We start from the raw sequence: 19,877 nt of genomic DNA, 5'->3' as shown, positions 1-19,877 counted from the left end.
TTTGCTAATCCTCGAGCAAATAAAGGAAATAAAAGACTTAAGACTGACTCTAACATCCCAACAACTGAATTCATGCGCACAACCATTAATCACATAGGAAAGCAAAGCATATAAATTGTATTCTCCAAATTCTAATAACAATTCAAATAACATACCTCGCTCCTTTATTGTCATATAGGCCATCCTTGACATAAATCCAAGTTTTAGACAAACAAAACTAAATCAATACATACATAATAAATTCAACTCTAATCCTCACTATGGCATACTCTCAATGATAAACACTCAAGAATTGGGTTGATATGTGCACTCAAAAGTATATGTGAGAGGAAATATGTAACAAAAACAATTAGCTCACATATGTACATGAAATAAAGGCACATTTTGGAAAGAATACTGATCTCATGAAAGGAATCCAAATGCTTGAAATAGAATCATGACCATAGGCTCCCTTCTTAAATAGACTCCACATAAGTATAATACACACCTCTTGAGATCAGCTAGGGCTTTAATAGGGTTATAATGAAGGCTTAGGCTAGGATAGGGTATTGAAATGGAAAGGAAACACAAAGGGCTAAATCCATGGAATTGCAAGCATTAATAGAACATTCCGAGGTACACTTTGCTTCTTTGCACTACATAGCTCAATTTGAACTCTTTTTGCTCATTTTTTCTTTTGAAACCGTCTCATCTCTTTTCTTTGATTTTTTTTTCTTTTCTTTGGGCACGGCATACATACTTTTCTGACACATTTTTGTATAAGCTATGCATTTTCACTTCTTTTTCACCTCAATCAACATATAAACAATTTGCAATACCATAAAAAGGGTAAAACGGGTAAAAGGGGTGTAACACCCCCAAACCTAGGGTTTGGTATGGGGTAACAAAGAAAACGGTTTAAAAGGCTTAAAATGGGTAACTAAGGATAAAACATGTAATGGGTAGGCTTTCAGGCTATGGGGTACACAAACAGAGCCTAAATTCATTTCTCAAGAGTTATGCATATACCACATGCTTTATGTACACAAGAAAAGAGTTCTAGCTCATTGATTCAAGATTATGCATATTCCAAGCAAATAACCAAATGAAAGACAATGAGATCAAAACAACGACTTATATGACAATGATAGAATCAGAGTGGCGCGCAACACTCAAGAATTGAAGAACAGGGCTCAAAAGCTCACTTAGGTCATGCAAGTCTACTCTATTATGCATATAATCATTAGTAATGCTAATCACAACCTAAATTCATATCAACAAGGCCAAATGACATAGAATTGCAAGATATGTTATGGAACACTATTAAAATGAAAAGAATACCAAATATACACACAATACTAAAACATGCTCATAACAATCATGCACACTCAAATCAATTAGTTGGGGACTCAAAATGACCTGAAACAATCAAAATGACTCAAAAACTTTTTGTTTTTAAAACAATGTCGCACACTTCTAAAGAATCACATCCATCACTAAGGTGAATGAGATCTAATGAAAACGTGCCTTTTGATGTGGGTTTTGACACCCTAAGTTTAAAAACAAAAGAAAAAGTTTTTTCCTAACCTAAAAACACTCAAAACAAAATTTTTTTTTTTTTCTTTTTCTAAAATCACTTAAAAACACCCTAAACACTTGTTCTAACCTAAAAACACTAACAAATGACAATTGCCCTTCCCCCCACACTTAAATGATACATTGCCCTCAATGTATATGAAATAAATGCAAGAATGATCAAATTAAGCGAAATGAGAAATTGCAAATATCCAAAACCAAATAAACACACCAAAATGAAAAATTGTCTTATGAAGCGAAATAAAGAAACTGTTTACTTGCATACGCAAGCGTGGACACTCCAAGGGTTGGTGCAGCCTCCTTGGTCCTCAATGACTCCTCCTCCATTATTCGAAACAAAAACTTGGGTTGCCTCCCAATAAGTGCTTGTTTTTCTGTCTTCAGCCTGACATTGCCTTCTCCTTTACTTGCGTCATTTCCTCTTTTTCTTGCCACTGCTACTCTCGGCACTCCCTAAGAACGCACTGAAGATCATGGAAGCTCTTCATCTCTGACTTCTCCTCTCCATAAAAAGTGATCACCTCGCTTTGTGGCATCTCGGAAGTGAGACAATACACCTCTTGCTTGGTGTTGTGCCGAATCTTCATGGTACTCTCCATCGCCTTGTACTCCATATTAGAGGTGCACAAAAATGGTCTCCCAAGAATAATCGAAACGTCATCTAGAAGTCTCAGCACATCTAGCACTATGAAATCAGAGGGGATTAGTAATTTACGACATTTAACTCTCTCGACTGAAGAGTTGGCGAAGCGAATGTTCAAATCAAACGGTTGCAAATCAGCCTCTACAAATCCAAGCCTCTTGAACACCACCAGCGACATGACATTGATAGCTGAGTCATTGTCAATTAAGGCATTGGCGATCTCATACTCCCCTATGCTGCATGGTATAACCAACGAGCCCGGATCCCTCTTCTTGCTTGGAAAAAATGCAAAGAGATAACCACAAATCTCCCTAGGAACGTTGTGACTATGCCCGTGCTCCTCAACCTTCTTCTCAATAGACTTCAACTCCCTCATGGTTGCTGGAAACTTGGTGATGTCGATGTCCGGAATGAGGGGAATCACACGTGTGTCATCCTTCTCTTCAATTACTTCCGGATCCTCCTCTTCTTCACTATCCATGATCTCAATCACCTCCTTAGTCTTGACCACTCTAACTCTCTTTCTTGGAGTAGTCCTCAAAATAGCATTTACATGCTCCTCATTCTTCGGGTTGACGATGGGCTGGCTTGGCAATTTCCTCTTCTCTCTCTGACCCAAAGTAGTGGCAATCTGACCCATTTGACTCTCCAAATGTGCAATGGCCTTCGAATTGGCTTGCATCTGCTGCTCGGTACGGTTCATGAAGGCATTGGTGCTCTGAGCAAGGGAAGTGGTGCTTTGAGCAATCTGGGCAATCTTGTCCTCCAAACTAGACCTCTCGGCATTAGGGTGCACATACGGCTTGTTGGTGCTCCCACTAGCTTGCTGTCCATTGTTGTTGCTCCACCTGAAATTAGGGTTGTTCTTCCATCCAGGGTTATAAGTGTTAGAAAATGGATCGTATGGCCCCCTAGGATAATTCCAAACCTGATTCACGTGTTCCACATCACCTCCTTGTTCTTGCATACCCATCATCTTCTCTTGAGCCAAAGATAACTTCTGCACCATAGTCTTGATTTCCAAAATCTGTCCCTCCATGGTGTTTGGCACATCGGTCACCTCATATAACCCTCTCTTTGGTCCTCCCCTTGAACGATTGGAATCCCACTGTTGAGAACTCAAAGAAAGTGACTCAAACAAATCTGTAGCCTCATCCTCCGTTTTTGACATAAACGCACCACCACATGCCGAATCCACCTTGGCTTGATCTCTCTCCAATAATCCCTGATAAAAACAACAAATCACATACCAAGGAGATAAGTTATGGTGTGGGCAACTAGTAAGTAACTCATTGAATCTGTCCCAAGTCTCATGGAATGGCTCATCCGTTTTTTGCACAAATCCAAGGATCTCCTTCCGAATCGAATTTGTCTTGGAAATGGAATAAAACTTGTTCAGGAACTTGCTCGAAAGATCATCCCATGTCGAAATGGAACCACTGGGCAGCGAATACAACCACCTCTTTGCCTTGTCCTTAAGCGCAAAAGGGAACATCCTCAAACGATACTGATCGGCATTCAGACCCCTCAACTGTGCGGCTTCACAAACCCTGAAAAACTCCTTCAAAAAGTGGATTGGATCCTCCCCATTCAGCCCATGGTAGCTCGGCAACAAGTGAATCTGACCACTCTTGATTTCGAAATCAGTGGCTATGGTTGCATACCGAATGCAAGATGGTTGAGTGGGCAGCGAAGGTGCTGAAAAATGGCTCAGGGGCTGCAGCATCATCTCGTTTGTCTCAGCCATGTCGACACTCTCAATCTCTTAACTACTCGAATCTGATGCACCAGGTTGCGGGCTACCTTGTGATGTACCTAAAGTCTCCTTTTTGAGCCTCTCCAACCTTGCAACAAGCTCAGGGTTCATAAACACACCTAATCAAGAGAAGAACACACAATCAGTAGAAAGAATGCAGATAAAGGCATGGCATTTATTAAAACTAAAAATTAACCAAAAATGAAATCTAGCTAATGTAACCTAATTCTAATGACTAATTAAACCAATTCATTGATATTAGACACCATTCCCCAGCAACGGCGCCAAAAACTTGTTGAATGTTTTCTTATAACAAAATAAACAATTATCTCATTCTAAGTTTACTCGCAAGTGCACGAATCGCATCAGTAGCAAAGCGTACAAGCACGAGGTCGATCCCACAGGGAATGGTTAATAATCAACAAATCAATGCAATTAATCACTAGAATAACTAACTGGGGGATTTTGGAAGATGGAAACACACGCACACATCACCACACGCACACACCCTTTATTCTATCTTGCAATGTTAAGTTTTCAGTTTCAAATCAGATAAGCATGCAATAACCATCCAAGGCTAATGACAGTTAATTTGAACACAACATATTAAAGTTTGACTGCTAAAAAGGTTTGGCTAGTTACTTTCTCGCAATTGTTCTCCTAATGCATAAACTAAGAGCTTCTTGGGCCTTCCTTAGCCAGTTAACCTACATGTTCCCTAGTTCAAGCTAAGGCAGCTGTTACCCATGCATGAGTCGTTAAGTTTTATGAGAACGTCAAACATGCACAACATATAAGCTTTGACTATTTCCTTATAGAGGTCGCCCAACCCCACTACCAAGAATAATCCATTATTCCCTTGTTACTTATGGTTTAGTGTCTTTGACTATTTCACAGCTAAACCTAACAAATAAACTAGATGCAATTACCCTAAGGTGGCCAGTTAAAGGATGCAAACAACTAGTGACGGATTTTAATAGATAGTGGAAATTTAATACATGCAAACATCAAACTAACAGACCAAGAGACGGATAAACGATTTGTTAAAGCATGCAAATCCATTAATCGACCTACAACTAACATGCAAGATAGAATAACTAACCTACATACTTAAATTAAATAAATAAAAACAGCAACAATAATGAAATCCCAATTCATGCTTACAATTAAATCAGAAACACAAAGCGCACAAAATTAAAGGCATAAACTAAACAACTAAATTAAATTGCATGAATTAAATGAAATCAGAACCTTACATTAAATAAAATCAGAATTATAAACTAAATGAATTCAGAAACATAAACCAACATAAAATCAGAATTCTAGAAGGAAAAAGAAAACAAAAATCAGAGATGCAAACACAAGGGTGGCTGCGGCAAGGAGGGAGGAAGAAGGAGGCACCTAGCAAGCAATTGGCTCACGGCTATGGTGAGCTAGGGCTTGCGGCAAGGGGTTGGTTCCTTCTCCCTCTCACTTGTCACGCCACCTTCTCTCTCTAAGTCCCTCTGAATTCGGCTCCCTCTCTCACTTTTATTTTTTGAAAACTAAAACCTAAAACAGAAAAATAAACTAGGAACTAGGAGAATTCAGCTGGTGCAAAAAGTGTGAAGTGAGGTCTCTAGGGTTCTGAATTAAGGGGATATATATAGAGGTGCAATCCTTGAGAGGCAAGGAAAAGGTGACTTGCGGCTGTTAGGGTTTCTTCTCCTTGTAGCTTGCGGCATCAGCTAGGGTTTCTAGCAATGGGCTTGCAGCAAGGGCTTGTCCTTTTGGGCTTAAGTGGCGCATGAAAGTCAGCTAGGCCTCCCTCTCTTGCGCATGGGCTGCTGGTCTTGGACCTTGATGTGCATTGGGCTCACATGTGTTGGGCTGAAGTGGCTTGCACAAGATGGGCTAGGGTTTCACTCCATGGGCTTCCACCTTGGGCTTGCATCTTGGGCTTGCGCATGGGCTCCTTGGCTGCTAGGGTTTGCATGGCATGCATGCGCATGCATGGGTTGCCATCTTGCTCCTTACGCATGGACTTTGGGCTGCTAGGGTTTGGGCCCATGCATGTGCATGCATGGCCCATCTTGGGTTCGGCATCCCTTAGGCCCATGGGCCCTTGACCCTTGACTCTTGACTTCCCATTTTGCCCCTCATTTCCATTTGAATTCAAATTCATTTCTTCCCTCCACTCATTTCCATGGATGTCCACCACCTTCTAGAAGCTTCTGGAACCTTGACTTTGTAGAGTTGACTTTGACCAACATTTCCTGGTGCAACTAGGATTCCTTGAAAATGAAGGATTCCTTATCCATTTCGACTTCTTGTAATGACCATATTGTCCCTGGGGTCTCCTAGTGTCATTAGGACTCCTTTCCCTAGTTGGGTTAGGTTTCCTAGTTCAACCAGGATTTCCTGTTCGAATCAGTATTTCACATTTCTGGCTCCGTAATGATGGTTCTAGACTTGATGTTTCCTAGTGTGACTAGGAATCCTCATTCGACTAGGATTTCTGCACTTTTCCTGGTTTGACCAGGATTTCACTCGTTTTCCTGGTTTGACCAGAAAATGTCCCAAAATGGCCTCATTTGCTTCTTTTTCTCATTTCTGCTTCATTTGACCTGAAAACACAAAAATAAGACAAGAAACACAAAATATCGAGTTCTAACACTCTAGGTTAAGAAATTAGTATCATAAAGTGATGCAAAATGCATACTCATCAGAAACTTAGTTAGGGTAATTTCCAAAAGGCTTTTTGACATCTTATCCACTTGAATTTTGACTCGTTTTTCACTTCACCACCTAAATTTTTTTTTTTACTCAATGTGACACACCTTAATTTTAAAAACTTTTCAATGTCAGACCTCCGTCAAGATTTTCATCCAAAAATATATAGTCATGGGCTTTGCATATGACCTCTTTTTAAAGGGTATTTTGGTCTTTTTGAGTCCACATGAGATTTATTTATGAGTTCCTCTATTCATACCCTAAATATTCTCTCTACACCCATAAATTTCTAATTTTACATACCCTATAATAACTTAAATAATTTAAACCAACTTATATGTTTATTAATATATATAATTATATTTACATTTTTGTCTGTATTTATGTTTATATTATATATATATATATTTATTTACTTGAAGAGGTGTGGCGGTGGGTGTGGTGGTGGATGTGTGTGTTTTATAAGGTTGGGTTAATTAAAAAGAAGGTAGCAGTTGGGTTTTAGACCAGACCAAACCAAACAATATTACTACAAGAAAAACTTTAATAGACATCACTTTTTAATTATCGGTTGTTAAGGAAACTGATATTATAAAAATTTAGATATCGGTTGATTTTTCAACTGATATCTAAAACTAAATAACATATCACCAAATTTTTAAACATATATCTAAAAGTATGCCATTTGACCAATAAAATTCTAAAAATTGATAACTAAAGCTTGAACTGATAACTTTAGTTGACTTAGATGACACTCGTAGTCTCGCACGCCTCCCTCGAGCTTGACTCAATCCTTGCAAATAAGGCATATCTTGTATAGGTAAATTTTTGAAATGATACCCTTATTTCCATGTCTTCCAGCTACTTTATCACCTACTTTGATTTCACGTTATTGTGAAATATATACATGAATCGTTTCCGGATTATAACTAGAACCTCCCTTTTTTTGGATCCATCTCACATCAATAACTCAGCTCACTTCTCACTTTCTCAGATCTTACTGTCACCGTTTTCTCTTCTCATCCTTTTCTCTATTTCATCGAGTCACCATTGCCTCCCCCTCTCTGTATCACTGTTGGATTCTAATTAAGAACTGTCTCATCCATGCAGGAGCTCAACAACCCAGACCAATTTGCGGCCGGCCAGGCCCAGCCCGATCCCACCATCGATCTTAGGGGTGGGTTCGGTTCGGTTTTAAGGCTAAACCGCGAACTGAACCGATTACAAGGAATCAGTTCGGTTCCACCATTAAAAATATTCACTATCAAACCAAACTCTTTTGGTTTGATTCGGTCCGTTCAATCAGTTTGTGCTAAACTTTTTTTTTTTTGTCCTAACATTTAAACTTAAAGCCTAAACACAAAAAAAATATATATTTTAAACTTAAGCCCATAAATAAAAGGCCGAGCCCATAAGTTTAGGCAAACTTAAGTGGATGTGTTAAATGGGAAGCAATGGGCTACTTTTATAGGAGACATAAGGGATCAAGTTGAATCCCTCTTATTTTCTATGTGGGATTGTGGAACCACATTTGAAAGCTTGGAAATGTGCAAATCAATAGACAAGTGTGAGCTTTTTCTATAGAAGAAGTCAAGGGAGTATTTTTACTGTTTGGGTGATGTGGGATTTTGGGATTCAAGTAGTCTTGATGAAATGTTGAAAATAAGAGGATTCAACTCCTAAGACAAACTCAAACTGGTGTCCTAAACTAAGATTGACCCCAAAATAGGTGTCTTGTTTGAAAATTTATCCCTTTTATTTATGGGCTTAAGTTTAAAATATAATTTTTCTTTTTGGTGTTTGGGCTTAAGTTTAAATGTTAAAAACAAAACAAAAAAAGTTTTCGTTCAGTCCTTGCGGTTTTCTGAAGATCAAAACCGAATCGAACCTAAGGGATGATCGGTTCGGTTTTGGTCAACAACCGAATTTTTCGGTTTGGTTCGGGTTGGTTTGGTCGGTTTGGCGCTTTGCAAACCCACCCCTAGTCGATCTCCAGCTCTGAACTCCTGTCGGCAGGGCCCGAATCCACTTCCCAAACCCTGATGATGCCATCGAGGTCTTCGTTGATAGCTACCCGGTCAAAATCCCTAAGGGCATAAGTGTGTTGCAGGCCTGTGAGGTTGCATGCTTCGACATCCCTAGGTTCTGCTACCAGAGTTGATTGTCCATTGCCGGTGGCCGGATGTGTCTTGTCGAGGTTGAGAAGTCGCCGAAGCCCGTCGCCTCTTGCGCAATGCCTACTATATATGCCTGGTTAGGGTTCCTTTTCCCATTTCCAGTTTTATATTATCTTTTTTTTTTTTTTCTTTCTGGCTTTTGGCTCTACAGTTCGGTAAAATTCAAATTTCTTGGAATTTGATTAAGGTCAATAAGCTGAAATTTTCTTTTTGTTTGTAATTGTAGTTTCTCTGTTGTGTATCTCAGGTGTAATTTGTACAAGCACAAGGTGAAAAATATATGAGCTTAGTCCCTGTTTGCAGTTGTAGATTTGGAGGTTTTTGTGCTGTAATTTGTTTTGTATTGTAGCATTGGTGTTTGTCTACTATCATGTAATTTTTTGTGTGCTTAGCAATCAAGTTGTGTTTCTTCTCAAAAAGAAAGAAAAAACCTCAAATTAGATCCTTTGCTATCCACTAGCATCAAATCAAATCCTTTTCTTGATTTTCATTGGATCTGGAATGATACTTTACAGATTGTGCCTATTACTGTCATTGTCTATTACTCCATTTTGAGTTCAGGTTTGGTGATCATGTTAATGTACTCGTGAAAAAATTAGTACAATTGTCCTTCAATACTTTTTTTTTCTTTTGGTCTGGGTCCTTAATTCCTTACTTTAATGCTTTTGTTTCCTAGGTTAAGTGCGAGGAACATTAATTAACCATACTAGTTTTGTTGTTATCTTTCATATGGCATATAAACTGTCTCCATCAGTTCATTTTGGCACAACTGAAAATATCATTATCACTCATGTGAGAGGTAATGTCAGACAAATCAAGGTTAGCTTGCTATCCTTGTTCTGTGTTTAGTTCTATCACTTGTTACCATTTTTAATTGAATTACAGTACAATATTGTTATTCTTGTTTTCCCTCATGCATTGCTGGACAATTTTCAACTGAATTGTAAATTGATTATTGGTTGATTTTTTATTCTTCTTGACTTGGCTGGATACGAATATGACTTCAAAATTCTCAGAAGTCAGAAAACTAACTAGGAAAAGTTTCCACTTGCCTTATTGTTCAAAAGATTTTGTTGGATAATGCGGGCTTGGATTATATTTGTACTACAGCAGAGCGTTTCTTTGCAGTAGACATATCTTGTTACCTTCGATTATCAGAAAATGCAAGGTTGGTTAGATGAAGTAGATTTATTTTATTTATCTTTCCTTCAATTTATCTTGTTAATGATTTTAATAGACTTGTTCTTTGTTGTTATCATATATATGCAGGGCTTGTGATGCTTAAGAAGTTGTCTTCCAGACATGTTAAGAAGTTGTTCAGTTCATACTTGATCCTAAAGGGTAGTGTAGAGAAAAGTAAAAATTTGCATGTTTAATCTTCAGATGAGCCTTTTTGGTATGCATATATTCTTTGTGACTGTGTCCTCGATTTTTCCTGCTGCTTGTACTTTAGGACTGGAATTATGGTCTTTGTCAAGTCATGTCTGTATATCTAACAAGTCTGGAAACTAAACTTTGAAAACTCTGTCCAATGCATGTTCTAGTGTTAGTAATGAGAGTTGGTCCAATGTGTGTTCTGGTTTTAGTCATGGGAATTGGTCCAATGCATGTCAAGTCATATATACATGATGTTCACATACCACTTTGTCTCTGCTACGATAAAATTCATTGTGCCTTCCTGCAGAATACAAACTGAGTCAATCTTTGTACTAATTGCTGGATTTCAGAAAATTGCTGGTTCCATCTATCTTGTATTTCTGTTTCATAGACCAGATATAGTTTGTGAAATATAGGAATACTGTTCACTCAGATAGACCTTTTGTTTTCAGTATCCCCCAACAGTTTTATCGGACCAATTCTCTGGTCCACCTCGAAAGTTAATTGTTTTCATCAATATTGATATCAGGAGGATCCAACTATACAAGGAGATGGCTGCAACAGTTGCTTCACAATGTTGCATTAGAAACACAAGGGGAAACGTACATGCAGTACAATTCCACCCTGAAAAAGAGCGGAGGCAAGATATCATTTGCTCTTAAAAAGGTAACCTTTGTACCTCTGAAAGTCATGCTTCTCATATGTTGACTTCTCTGTTCAACCATCTAGCAATCTGAGATCTTCTCGTGAAGACAGAAGCCCACTGAAAGGAAGGCTACAAAAAATGCAAAGATGGTAACTCCTAGTTATTTAATTTTACACATTTAGTCCAACTTACAATATCATAGCTTTGAAAATTACTTATCTCATTGTCTTTCGTACACTGACTATGAAGGTTCTCCCTACATTACTTATCCCATATTACTTATGCTAGGTTATTGCTTGTCTTGATGTGAGGACGAATGACAAATATTAAATATGTGCTTGATTTGAGAATAGGTTTGAGCTTGCATGTGTTGACTGCCAATATGTAAATATTAATGCAATTTTCTTTAATGTTTTTAGTGGAGTAACCCGAAGAACAAGAGGAGCGGTTACAAACAAGAAAAAATTGATGAAGTCCGGGTTGAATGGGGAGATTTTGTTACCCTCAATTGTATTTAGACGTACTGACATACATGATGGTATAAATGTGGTTTTGAGCATTTGTGGATATGAAGATAGCTGTTGACATTCCAATCTTTTGTATAGGCAGAATTTAGGCCTCATTGCACTGTCATGCCTTAAATTTTGTACATGTTGGCAGTGTTTAGGATATGGAGTTAGATTTTGTGAAGGTGCTTATGGAGATAGAATAGTGTTTATGTGGTATACGAATCGATGAGGCCGGGCTATCCCTACTTTTAGAGGGATTTGTAATCCATTTTTGTAAACTTGATTACCTTTGAACTTGGATGTTGGAATTTATAGGAATGAAAGAATTGAAATTCCACAAATTTGAAGCTTACCAATTTCGGAAAATGCATGTCAATTCAATTTATATCCATTTTCTTAGGCAAAACACTGATGTCTGTATTACCATTTCATATCAGTTCTATATTTTTACATATCAAATTATAAAAACAAACCGATAAGAAATGGAGTTTCATTATCGGAAAAACAAGAAAAAATCGATAAATAATATATATTTAACAACAGTTTTCTAAAAGCTAGGGATGTAATAAGTATCTAATATATCAGAATCCCTTTTTTAAGATATTAGAAAACTTATAAACCGATATCTATCGCTTTTATATGATATCAGATGGGCAAAAATAGGATATATATATATATATAACATTATTATAGACATCATTTAAAAACCGATATCTAAAATGACATAATAGTACGTCTTATTATATCGGTCGGAAACATAAATAGACATCAGTGGAACTTATGTCTATTAAAGTTCTTCTAGTAGTGCAAGAACAGAGGAGAGAGAGAGAGAGAGAAAAAAAAAATAAGAGGAGAAGAACAGAGAATGAAAGAAAGAAAGAGGAAGAAGAAGGTAAGCTTCATGTTTTATGAATTCTTTGTTTTTAGTTTGGAATTACTTGGTAATGATTTCTAGTTTTGGTGAGATTTACTTGGAGCGATTCGAAAATCTTATAGAATCAAACTAACATAGGAGTTGAAGGGAAAAAGGAAGAGATTTTTGGGTTGGGGTGCACTGAGTACTTTTCAGTTTTGGAGTTTATGTTCTTGATGGGGATTTTGATTTCTAGGTTGGTTTGAGGTTGAGTGATTGATTTGGAAGCTATACATATGTTTCTTGTAACCTAAGAAAATGATTTGGGGTGTTGAATTCGAAGGAAAATGAAATTTGGAAAATTTGGCAGTTTCGGATAGCTTACTTTATGACCAATTATCTCAAGTTTCATAGCTCTGTTTTGAATTCTTTTTATATGGTTATAAAAAGGAGATTCATAGCTTAAAAATGAGATTCATAGCTTAAAAATGAGTATAAGAGTGTTGATTTTGGTGGAGATTTGATGGGATAAAAGTAAGGGTGAAGTTGAGATAAAAATTGGAAAACATGGGCTTGAGGTTGAATATAATGAACAGTAACCTCCAGTCAAAATACGTACAAAGACCAAAATACCCTTATTTTTAATTGAAAATGTGACAGAATGTAACGGAGATCTGACATTGAATTTGGTTTTTAAATTAAGATGCCACATCGAGTCAAAAAATTTATTAGGTGATAAAGTGAAAATCAGGTCAAAGTTCAGGTGGGTAAATTGTTAAAAACCTTTCCAAAATATATACTGTGACTTTCATTTTAATGTTCAATAATTATTAATGTAAGTTTTGTCATTCATAATGGATTTGGAACTTTGAATTCCCTGCTTTTTTGCTTTGTTTCAATCTCAACCTCATAATACAAATTCAAGGGTTTTTTTGAAAAAAAAAAAAATCAAGCTTTTATGTAACTTCATTCACACAAAGTGTTACGAATATATCCATTTTATCTTTTACTCCATATCATTAGATAATAAAATAATCCATAACTAAGATTAAAAGTCAAGTAAACTGTAAAAGCAAATAGAGAAAAAATAAATAAAGTATCTAGATCCGTTTTGCAATATTGTTCAAACTTTGCTTTCTACTTTATCCTCCTCATTATTTTATTTTCATTCATTTTCATTACTCAAATTTTAACCCTTATGTTGTTTATTAAATGCATGTATAAGAGATTAGAAATTTTGTAACTTTACCAAAAATGTTAAGCTTAATGTATGGATGGTTGCAAGTCATTGATATTGTTGCTCTTAAAATTCTTTTCCCATGGGGAATGGATTCATTATTTGTTAACATAATATGTATTCATCAATTTCAAGAAATATCCTTTAAACATATTTACTCGAAGGCTAATTCGACGGCAGATTTGCTTGCCGAGAAACAAGCTAAGGTCGTAATTTTATACTTTCAATGTTCCTCAACTTTGGACACATACTTTTCTTACTATCGTGTGCATGCACAGTAGTTTCTTCTTTGTGTTTCCTATATATTCAAAAATATTCATTCAAATTATCATCATTTCCAAATTTAATTAGAGTACCTCAGCGGCTCAGCCCACCGACAAAGGCCACGATCGATCTATTTCTATTAGTCATAGTAATTGCTAATTGTATAATTTAGAGGTGGGCATTAAGACCGAAAATACCGAAACCATACCGTTCCGTGTCATTCCGTATCGTTTGGTCTCATTTCGTTTTTCTGTTTTCAAACCCCGTACCGATCCCATACCGTACCGATTTCAAACGGGATGTGATCAGTCCTGAATGATCAATACCGAGATGGTCCCGTCTCGGACCAATTAATTAAAATTTAATTATTTCATTTAATGGACCTAAATAACACTAAGCCCAATTCATTTTTTAACTTGTTTTCATAGCCCAATAAATAACAATAAGCCCAATTCTTCCCAAGTAACACCACTGCCAGACAGTCGAATTGGACAAGCAAATAATGAACATATGTGATAGGCTTTTGAACTCTTCTGTTTTCATAATCTTTGCTACTTATTTGGATACTCATGTATTCACAACTAATCAATGCATGTCTAATATTCTGTACAGCTGTACATTGCAAAGCAGTCAACTAATCAATTGAATTTTTGTTTTTGTTTGGGATCGGGATGGTACCGAACCAATTTGGTACGGAACGAGATGGTACCATAATCCCAAAACTCGCATCTCATCTCGTACCGATCCCGAACTCAAATCATGAGATGAGAACGGGATGAGGTAAGTCTCATCCCCCTCCATCCCGTGCCCACCCCTAGTATAATTAATTTCGAAAAAAAATGTTCGATATATATTAAGGGTGCATTAATTAGAAGTCCAAAATGAGAAAGTAAATTAAGCCAAATCTTAGCCAGTCCAAAAGTTAAGTAAAAACTCAAACTGTCTACCGAGTGTTTAGTGGGACTTGTCGAGCGCTCAACATGCATCTGCAAGCTAAATCATGCATATATAACTTAAAATATATCATCTACAAGCTACAAAGATGCATATGCAACTTAAAAATGTGTTGATGCAGATGCATATGCATTTGCAAAGCTACTGAGCTCTTGGCAAGCTACCGAGCGCTCGGTAGTACATTTTTCTATCTCTGCTCGCGCGTACACGAACAAACAGGCTGAAACTTAATTTGTAAATTGACTGGGTTTGTAATTAAAAATATTTCAGAGTGCTCGGCACCAAAAATATGAAAAAAATATAATGTGAGCTTTATTTATACAAAATAAACCTATTTATTATTTAAACTTTTTAAGTAGTCCGATTATTGTAAAATGAACTTTTAGGTAAATTTACTTAAAAAATAAGTTTGCAAAGCACCGTGCACTCGTGCAGCACAGCAGTCGGCGTCTTCTCAGTATTTTCTCTGCTTCTTCACTCTTCAGTCTTCACTTAGCCGGCCAGCCGCCACCGCCATCCCGGTGGCCCTCTCAATCTCATCCCTTCTCCTTTCTCACTTTCCATATCACTCTCACTGTTATTGTGAAAGTCGGTGCCATTCCTACTCTCTAACCAAAACCTCTTTCCGTGGCCCAAAACCCATTCAAATCCGTAGCCATGGCGAGCACCAGAGTCCAGAGGATCATGACCCAACCCATAGTACGTTCTCTTCCTTATTTCCCTTTGCTCCATTTCATTGGACTCTTTTTGTGCATTTTTTTAATGTTTCACTGACTATTTTCCTCCTATTTTCTATTGGGGTTTTTGGTGCATCAGAACTTGATTTTCAGATTCCTTCAAAGTGTAAGTCATCCTTTTTCGCTATATTTGGTTAATTTTGTCATCTGGGTTTGCTTCAGAAAGCTCGAATTTCGGGGTTTTCTTACTGGGTGTTTTGTTGGTTTCAGAAAGCTCGCATTCAGATTTGGCTCTTTGAGCAAAAAGACCTGAGGATTGAAGGCCGAATTATTGTAAGTTTGTTTTTCTATTTTATTTTTCTGAAGAAATTTTTATTATGCTTTTGATTAGTGTCTTGAGCGCTTAATATTTTTACATGTTCAACTTTTGGTCCACTAGGGTTTTAGAGTTATTTTTGTATTAGGCCCATGATTCCTACTAACATTTAGGTTACGTTAAATTAATAATGACTTCATTAAAGTGGTTGCATAAAGGTTTAGAATAAGCAGACTCGTGTGCTTAATATATTTGTAGAGTGCAAATGGTTGACCATGTATTAGGAATATTCAACTTGAATTATGCCCGTCAGAATTTTGATTGCTGCAAATAGACTGAACTAATGTGCATGAATTACACCTTTTCATTCTAATCTAAAACGTGTCTCAAAGAACAGAACGTCTCAAACTGTTTGGGTTGCTAAATTTTCTGCATTTGCATTCCGTCATGGCTAGATGAAGATGTTAGTCATTGAGGAAAATGGTAAAAAGGAGTAAAATTCGAAAAGTAAAAAACACCATGAACAGCCAAACATTTATGGACCTAAATACGTGGCAGGTGGGATCCTTTTTTGCCCTTTATCTGTTGGAGGGGGATTTGGACTTGGGACCTTTTCCAACCTTAGGAAGAGAAATACCTTTGGACCAATTGGTGTGGGATCCATTTGTTAGCTAAATTATAATATCCAGTTGTTAACAAATGCATCACTTGCTACATAATGTGGTCCATAGATGTGATTCTTTTAGAATTATTCTTGTGAAACCAATTTCTATACCAAATTTAAAAACTAAAACTAATTAATCCTTAAATCAGAGCTAGCAAGCAATTGGCAACTTGTAGTTCATCAATTAATGTCATGCATATTCTCTTTTTTTCTTAATAACATATTTTCTTCCCAGAGATAGAACATCTGGTTGTTTGAGGTGTTTGCAGACTGAATCATTGAATTAACTTGGAGTAATTTTTGTAGCTTGAGCTTTTCTGCTCAAGTATTCCAAGCAATTTTTTTGAACTGATCTCCCTAATAAGGGAAAAAGTATCCAGCCCGCATGAAATTTGGATTTTATGTAAAGTCATGGAATTCTTCTTCTCCAAGCCATAAACTCTGCTTCTTCTGGTTTTGGAGGTTTTTCTGTAGCTTCCACAATTTCCCAAAGGTATTGAACCAACAAGGAATTTTAGCCCATACCCTCCAATCCATATAGTAATCTGTGTTAAGAACAATTGTACTAGGAACAACAGTTGTTGCCAAGCTTAATTGGCAATAAATTAACCCACGGAATATTGACAGCTAGTGACTCATAGCTCAGAGTGGGGTAGTTGGGGGGCTGGCCAAGGAGGTGAGTTTCGCTGATCCTGGTATGGGGTTCTGGGGGCTGGTTACAGGTAATGGGTAGATGCCGAAGAAAGAAGGCTGGCCTTTGGGACGGGGTTTGGGAAGACGGGGTGGGGGGGGGGAGGAACTATGAGCTGGAGGGACCCATTTTTTACATTTAGAAATTATGCACGCTATGTTCCGCCCCTTCACACACACACTCACCCCCTTCACTTTCCTTTTTGTGGTGCCTTGTACAGTTGTACACTTGTACCCTGATGTTTTGAACCATATTCTTCCTAAATTCCTAACTGGTAGAGGATATGTTTGCTTGGTTTATCTCTATATTTCACATTTAGTTACATATTCTCTATAATTTTCTCCAACAAACATTATCATAATTAAACTGCAGGCACAAACAAAAAGAAAGCTAAGTAGAGATTACATAGTTTCCCCCCTCATATATGCATACTCCCCCTGGTATAGGGAGCGTATATCATGCATCTGACCGGAATCAAACATCTTACTTTCTTTGTTGGCCATCTTGGTTATACAGGGGTTTGATGAGTATATGAATTTGGTTCTGGAGGATGCTGAAGAAGTCAGCATCAAGAAAAAGACCAGAAAGTCATTAGGTGAGTCCCCTCATCCTTTGCTCTTCTGCTACCCCATTTTTGTGCAATATCTAAATTGTTCCTTTTTTTTCCAGGAAGGATTCTTCTTAAGGGAGATAACATAACTCTGATGATGAACACGTAAGTGAATTGAACTCTCTCTCTCTAACATATTTTTTTTGTTTTTTTGTTTCTCTCTCTAACAATTTTTTTTTTTATTTTATTGTTTTAAATCCAGGGGGAATTGATCAATCTTGCAAATGCATTATTTTAGGTTACATTGTGTTGTGAATTTGATGGAGGTCGGACTATTTAGATTTACTGCTTTTCTAATTACACATGTATTTTGGATGTCAATCTCTCTAGTAGTAATTTATTGACAACCTTGATTTGGGATTCCAAATGGATAAACATTCTCTGGTATCATTCTCTTGTTTCATCATGCAGTATTTGGTTATACAGTATTTCCCTTTACATTTGACACCCCTTGTTAGGTCATTTGCATGTAACCTTGTATATTGATTTCTTAGGCGATTGTGTGACAATGCAAGTATGAGTAAAATCAGTTCAACAATGTGAGATTGTTTGCCATTTTTAAGTTGGAAACAAATAGTTTCATCCTTGCCTGAAGGAAATCCAGGTTCTTTTTGCTAGCATAAAAGATCTAGATTCTTTAATTTTTCCAACTAGGTGTTCCATTACTTTTGACAATATTCCAGTTTTTCAACTAGATGTTCCATTAAATATGATAATATTTCAGTTTAGTCTCTTAGGGTGTTTTAGTCTTTTAGATGCAAGCATCTAGCCCCAATCTTTTCTCAACCCTTTGGGCTTAGAGTTTAGGCATAAAGGCAATTGTGAAGTGGTAAAAGCCCATTAAGGTGACTACACTGTACCAAGGGAGAGCTTAACAAGAAGAAACGAAAAGCACCAAGAGCCATAGTAAGCCCAAGTTAGGCGACTGAAAAATGGTGCCCTTGTGGTTTGGCCAATAAAGGAGATGATGGACACCGGACACGTGAGTTAGGATTACAATCAAGGTTTCGATTTGTTTTGATATAGAAAAATAAAGTTGTGCCTAATTTTCACCATTTGACATCTTTTAATTATAATTTGCAATGTATAATATCAATGCCAAACCAATTAAAGGGATCCTCTTTAGATACTTGATTTTTTTCCCTTTATGAATGTTGAAGTCCGTTGCTCTTTTGTTCTTTTACCACACATTGCTTTAAGGCTAAAACTTACTTGATCACTCTTTTGCTTTAAAGCCCAAATATAATCCCCAACCAAATTGATCACTCTTTTGATTCCAACTCTTTATTCTAAAATATTGCTAAAGAAGTTATCTCATTTTCACTAATCACATTATGTGACAATTTATGTATACTTGTTATATTAATTAGAGAGACTTAGAGTCCAGTATATTTTATGAGTCTTTCTTAGACTAAGACCGGTAGTGATTTAGGATTTTTAATTAAAGTCTTTTATTTTTTTCTTTGACGACTTTATGTTAGGTTTTAACTCCAAGATTTTGAGCTCCGCCCAAAATCTCGGAGTTAAAACCTAACATGCAGCTTCTACAAAGCTCATTCTACACTCTAGGAGGGGAAATAATTTTTAAATAGGGAAAAATACCCTTCAAATCGGGAAAAGACTTTATTATGAATTAAAAAGATTTTCTTATAAATTGAAAGGACTTTATTATAAATTAAAATGATTTTCTTATAAATTATTATGAATTAAAATGATTTTCTTATAAATTTTAAAACATCTCCGGTCTCTATTTAAAAATTATTTTTATAAAAAATTTAAGCCTAATTATCTCTATTAATTATTATAACTAAGATGTAAACTGCAGGGTAACGTGATCAACTAATATAATCATTCTACTTTAAGAACATTCCAAATATACCCATCTCACCAAAAAGGAAAAAACAGAAGAAGACATTCCAAATACCATGAAAACCACACACACATAAAATTGTGGGTCCTCCCTTTTTTGTTTTGGTCTGCTCCCTTTTTTGTTTTTAACACACCCTCCAATGCATTCAGCCAAGTCCAACTGAAACTTGGAGGACCAAAAGAGTCATAACACCATATAATAATTTAGGAAATTCCCTTTTAATTAACAATGGCTGGCCACAAGGTTACAATTCTTTTACCCTGGAAAACACCACCATTAGTCATTGTTAAGACCGATAGCACATCGTCTAAGACAATAAGGTACCTTTCATAACTAGGACCCAATT

General features: G+C 36.7%; 1 protein-coding gene, 1 long non-coding RNA gene and 1 other non-coding gene across 9 annotated transcripts; all 3 read left to right on the top strand.

Annotated features, from left to right (window-relative positions):
- Window positions 1–3,477: 3,477 nt before the first annotated feature.
- LOC147292025 (small nucleolar RNA R71) lies at window positions 3,478–3,584 on the top strand. Its single transcript, XR_015121576.1, has one exon. It is a non-coding gene; the product is annotated as a small nucleolar RNA R71 (small nucleolar RNA).
- A 4,971-nt stretch (window positions 3,585–8,555) lies between these two features.
- On the top strand, window positions 8,556–11,689 carry LOC147292024 (uncharacterized). Of its 6 annotated transcripts, XR_015121325.1 has the most exons (5): window positions 8,961–10,031; window positions 10,133–10,204; window positions 10,770–10,906; window positions 10,970–11,035; window positions 11,306–11,689. It is a non-coding gene; the product is annotated as an uncharacterized LOC147292024 (long non-coding RNA). The 6 variants fall into 6 exon arrangements; XR_015121326.1 differs by adding an exon at window positions 8,556–8,939 and having other exon boundaries at window positions 9,111–10,031; window positions 10,133–11,035; XR_015121327.1 differs by adding an exon at window positions 8,556–8,939 and having other exon boundaries at window positions 9,090–10,031; window positions 10,133–11,035.
- Window positions 11,690–15,107: 3,418 nt separating this feature from the next.
- LOC147292023 (uncharacterized) lies at window positions 15,108–18,106 on the top strand. 2 transcript variants are annotated; one of them, XM_086237174.1, is made up of 6 exons: window positions 15,109–15,402; window positions 15,520–15,546; window positions 15,651–15,713; window positions 17,568–17,646; window positions 17,721–17,766; window positions 17,864–18,106. In XM_086237174.1, the coding sequence occupies exons 1-6, from the start codon at window positions 15,361–15,363 to the stop codon at window positions 17,871–17,873; spliced, it is 267 nt and encodes an 88-aa protein (XP_086093300.1). In that variant the 5' UTR covers window positions 15,109–15,360; the 3' UTR covers window positions 17,874–18,106. The 2 variants fall into 2 exon arrangements, with proteins under 2 accessions (XP_086093301.1, XP_086093300.1); XM_086237175.1 differs by lacking the exon at window positions 17,864–18,106 and having other exon boundaries at window positions 15,108–15,402; window positions 17,721–17,770.
- The last annotated feature ends 1,771 nt before the right edge of the window (window positions 18,107–19,877 follow it).

The sequence above is a fragment of the Dryas octopetala genome, chromosome 3 (assembly GCF_963921425.1).
Source record: "Dryas octopetala chromosome 3, drDryOcto1.1, whole genome shotgun sequence".
Taxonomy (NCBI): domain Eukaryota; kingdom Viridiplantae; phylum Streptophyta; class Magnoliopsida; order Rosales; family Rosaceae; genus Dryas; species Dryas octopetala.
Note: the sequence above shows the minus strand (reverse complement) of the source record. Positions and strands in the feature narration are given on the sequence as shown.